Source organism: Oryx dammah, unplaced genomic scaffold (assembly GCF_014754425.2).
Source record: "Oryx dammah isolate SB20612 unplaced genomic scaffold, SCBI_Odam_1.1 HiC_scaffold_744, whole genome shotgun sequence".
In the NCBI taxonomy this organism is placed as follows: Eukaryota; Metazoa; Chordata; class Mammalia; order Artiodactyla; family Bovidae; genus Oryx; species Oryx dammah.
Genome location: NW_024070894.1, coordinates 4,541 through 9,461, shown reverse-complemented (window position 1 = coordinate 9,461; position 4,921 = coordinate 4,541). Strand labels below are relative to the sequence as shown.

The 4,921-nt window shown below is 49.0% G+C and overlaps 1 protein-coding gene across 1 annotated transcript; it reads left to right on the top strand.

Moving 5' to 3' along the window:
• Positions 1-5: 5 nt before the first annotated feature.
• LOC120859380 (retinol dehydrogenase 16-like) lies at positions 6-4,435 on the top strand (the record flags this gene model as incomplete). The annotated part of the gene is made up of 4 exons (XM_040235515.1): positions 6-255; positions 2,424-2,682; positions 3,533-3,696; positions 4,218-4,435. Coding segments are annotated over 4 exons (891 nt in total), but the record flags the coding sequence as incomplete, so codon positions are not given.
• Positions 4,436-4,921: the final 486 nt, after the last annotated feature.

The window sequence follows — 4,921 nt, the reverse complement described above, 5'->3', positions numbered from 1 at the left end:
AGAGGAAGGTGGTGAGCCACCTCCGGGACAAGTTCGTCTTCATCACGGGCTGTGACTCGGGCTTCGGGAACCAGCTGGCCAGGCAGCTGGACCTGCGAGGCTTGAGGGTCCTGGCTGCGTGTCTGACGGAGCGAGGGGCAGAGCAGCTGAGGAACCAGACATCAGACAGGCTGCAGACGGTGATCCTGGACGTCACCAAGACAGAGAGCGTCGCTGCGGCCACCGAGTGGGTGAAGGAGCATGTGGGGGACAGAGGTACCACCCACATTTCTTGTTTGTTTACTTCTTCTCTGTGTGAGGGGCACTGGTGGTCAGCTCCCTGGGGAAGAGTCCAAGGTGTTTTCCTAGATGTGAAGTCCCACCTGCCTTCCTCACCTCACAGCTGATCAGACGAGCCTCTTCCAACTCTCACCCCTACCTCCTGACCTTGAGGGTTTGCAGTCTAGGGGAGACATTTCCCTGATGAGGCTGTGTCCTTGCAGACTCCCTGTCTGGTATTCACTCCTGTCTCAACAGAAAGTCTGGGTTTCTTGCTAGTGAGTTAACAGGGTGATCAGGGTGGACTTTCTGGAGGAGAGGTGGAGGTGGGGGCTCTGGTTGAAAGGCTGCAAGGGGGTCAGAGGGCAGTACTTGAGCTGGGCTGTGTTCTCAGCACTTGATCATGTTCTTGTTGGTGACCCATAGGCATCCCACTTGGCTTTAAATGTCACTCATCTTCAAATAACAATATCGAGTTCTCAGGGCTTGTCTAGGGGAAGTCAAGTAACTACTATGGAGTCACTTTCTCTCTCTGCTTTCTGCTTTTCTCTACTGTTTTTTTTTTTTTTTAATTCCTACAAATCTGCCTATGTAAACTAGAGATATGCCAAACACTCTAAAAATCTCACCACCCAGCGATAAGGGTTATTAGTGTTTTGACATACATGATCTTATATTTACACATATTTATCCTTTTCTTTCTACTATATGTAAATACTTAGATTTAGAACATGATAAAAATTTCTTCAAAAACATCATAAATTATGACTGAGAAAATACTACACATTAAAATAGCATCACTTACTAAAAAGTATTTCATGGTATGATACATAATTATTTTCTATCTTGTATTCACCATACTCCACAGAAATGATATCTCTGCAAACTTGCTTGTACTCAAGTCCCTACACTGTAATCATGTATGGTGATTGTGTCTTTGATAACAGGTGGTTGGACTGTATTCATCCTACAAGTCAAGCATGTTGCTGAACAGGGTAGCGACAGCTCTCTGTGTGGAACTTCTGGTTCCCTTACCCCAGCAACCTCAAATGCCTGCTGCTACTGCCATGAGGCCTATGGTTGCTAAAGGTTTACTTTAAAACCTTGGGATTGTGTCTTGGATTCTTGCAAGTGGTTTCCTTTAAGCTGGGTGAATTTGCACCAAGAAGATGAAGCCAGGGTGGCCTCCTGTGTGAGTGGGAGGAGAAGGTGGAGTTTTCTGGGGTAGGGGGTGAACTCTGCTCTGGGTGTTAAGGGTAAGGAGAGGCATCCGTGCCCTCCCCCAAAATAGCCCTTGGAATTCTCCAGATTCCTGAGACACATTGCTCAGTATTGAAATGCAGGTGTTTCAAGCCCAGGTCCTAGAGGTCAATACCAGGTCTGCCACTAAGTTCCCTCAAGCCTGAGATCTCGGGTCTGTTTCACCCAACCAATCTGCACTCAGTTACAGTCATCTTTTTTTGTTTTTGTCTTCATCTTGATTCCTTTTTTCCTCACTTCCCCACCCATCCTCATTGTCTATGTTTCCTCTCTTTTCCTCATACTAACTGTTGAGCACTCAGTCCTGAAGCTGTCAGAAAATCTTGAAAGCTGGGGAATATTTATTAGTGTTCAAAGACACCATTGAGAGCTCAGCTGGTAAAGAATCTGCCTGTAATGTGGGAGACATGGGTTCAATCCCTGGGCTGGGAAGATCCCCTGGAGAAGGGAAAGGCTGCCCACTCAGTATTCTGGATTGGAGAATTCCATGGACTCTGTAGTCCCTGGGGTCACTAAGAGTTGTACACAACTTACTGACTTTCACTTTCAAAGACACCATGGACTGTGAAAACCCAAAACTTCACTCTTGAGTTCCAGACTATAGACCCACTAGATTTCCTCAAGCTCAATACCTGTCTTCATCAACTCTGGGGTTCCTGTTCCTTGTCACCAGGCAGTGGGCTGAGTGTGAAGACTGGGTTGGGAGGAAGGCACACCTTCTGTCCTCCCACTGCTCACAGGGTCTGGCCTCCCCAGACCCCCAGGAGTGTGTTGGTCTCTGCTCCAGCCCCTCCCCTGCAGCCTCTCTCCTAAAGTCCTTCCAGGTCGGAGGATGAATGGCACGGTGGCTCAGTCCTCTCTCCTGGGACCACACAGTGTTGCCCTCTCGTCTTCACTCTTCCCAGGACTCTGGGGTCTGGTGAATAATGCCGGCATTTGCACAATGACGGTACCCAATCAGTGGCTGACCAAACAGGACTTCGTGAGTTGTCTGGAGGTGAACCTGTTGGGAGTGATAGATGTGACCCTGAGTGTGCTGCCCCTGGTGCGGAAGGCAAGGGGCCGTGTGGTCAACGTCTCCAGCGTCGTGGGCCGGTTGGCTCTCTTTGGTGGAGGCTACTGCATATCCAAGTACGGCGTGGAGGCCTTCTCGGACTCCCTCAGGTGATGGTCTGGGAGGGAGGCCCTTCTCTTCTTCTGCACGTATTCACTGAGGTAGGGAAGGGGGCAAGCGGGGGGTGTTCTACAGGGATTTTCATACATGACAGGCCTGAGGCCTCTTCCTTCTAGGCCCCTCTCTCTTACTGTGTACGTCTTTTGATGGGAAGCACGTTCATGTCTTTTGCATCCCCAGTTGTTCCCAGACCTATAGAGTTTGATTCAACTTATTACCATCTGGCGGGAGGGCCCATGGTCAGAAATTATTGGAGGCACAATAATGGATAGTTTTGTCTGTGCAGGCCTTTCATGTGCTCAGCTGCTGTGGTATTTAGGCTCTGGGAGCCCTTGGGGGAAGTGTACCCCTTGAAGCAATTAGTCAAGGGAGCCACGTAGTCAAATCAGTGGTAGAGACCTCTGGTTGCAGAGAGAGGGTGGCTCTGATGTGTGGGAATTCTGTCCACAGGCAGGTGGATGCTCCTTAGAAGACAGAGGGGTTACTGGAGTGAGAGAGGGGAGACAGGGGATGTGGACTGTGGAAAGACGTAATATACAGACATGGTGATTGATTGGAGTGAGAAGAATAGGAGGAGGCAGCGTTTAAGCTTTGCTCTGCAGCACAGTTTGTCAGATGTAGAGCTGATAGGCACAGGGCGTAAAATAATTGGGAAAATGGTCAAACTCTATAAAGAAGCAGTAACATCACCATGAGCTTCTCTCCCTGGCTTGTGTGCCTCTCAACTTCTGAGAGCTCCCAGCCCATCTCACCCAAGCCTGTACTGGTGTCTGACTGTTCTTTCATGTTCTGCTTGCACAACCTCTCAAGTCCTTGCCCCTCATCCTGTCTACATTACAGGAGGGAGCTCTCCTACTTCGGAGTGAAGGTGGCTATGATTGAGCCCGGTTACTTCCTGACCAATATGACCCAAGACGAGGTGTTTCATGAAAATATCCGGACAGCATGGAATCATTCCAGCCCAGAGATCCAGGAACTCTATGGAGACAACTATCTTACAGACTGTGAGTAAGCTGTGGGCTTTGGAAAAATATTCAGAAATACATCATTAGTACCTCCTCCAGTCTCAGTCCTATCCTCCACGCTCTGAGTTACCCACAAAGAGGAGATATGAGCTCATCCCCAAGGTCTCTGGTCAACTGGTGACAGAAGTGAAGGATCTAGGCTTGGTAGATCTAGAGAACAGTTTCGCTTCAAAACGCTTTTAATTTGGAAAGGAGACTGATGCCACAGAGGGATACATCCCTGGAATCATGGCAAGCTCGTGTTAGTACCTCCCTTTTTCAGGTGCCTCTATTTCTAGGGTGGGTAGAGACCTCCAGTATGTAGTATTCATATTCCTTGGAAAGGTACTAGAGGGCACTAAGTTAGTGTTGAAGTGTATTTTTTGCAAAGTGCTAGGACATATTGCAGTGAAATCTACCATGATTTTGGAAGAGAACAGAATTTTGGGGAAGTCAAGTTGATCTGGAAGTGGGAGGGCTGGAAAATGACAATAACTAGGATGGTGTCTCCTTCTGGACAGTAATGAAGATGTCGGATTTTCTGAAGGCACCGTGGGCTGGAAATCTGTCCTTGGTGACCAACTGCATGGAGCACGCCCTGACTGCCTGCCATCCCCGCAGCAGATACTCAGCTGGTTGGGACGCCAAGTTCCTCTATCTCCCCATGAGCTATCTGCCCAGCTTCCTGGTGGATCTCATGATGTATTGGAATTACCCCAAGCCTGCTAAGGCCCTGTAATCTAAGAGTGGGGTGCGTGATAGGCAGGAGTTGGGTTGTGGGTGGGGAGAGGATACATGGAGGGAGGGAAATAGAATGGAGAGGGGGATTCTCAAGGAGCCAGAACACACATTCCACCTCACTCCCCACCCAATCCCCAGGCTTTGTTTGGGTCATTGCTTAGGACTCTAAGAAATTAGGAAGAAAGAGACATATTGTGCTTGAGGAACTGGGGTCGATGCTCACGTCTTCATTCTGTCCCTTGTGCGTAATGACCCACATCAGCTGTGAAAAGCCCTACTGTGGGGAGGACATGAGACACTGGGGCTTTCAGTCCCCTGTGCTTTGGCTCTGTCCACCTCTTCAGATGAATCTTTCCCATGTTCTGTCTCCCTCTTCCCCAGGATGGAAATGATGGGCAGGGGGGATAAAAGCCCCTCTTCACTGAAGGTGTCTATTGACAGTGGAGGTTGTCCACCAGCCTGATCCAATAGCCTGGGTGCCAAT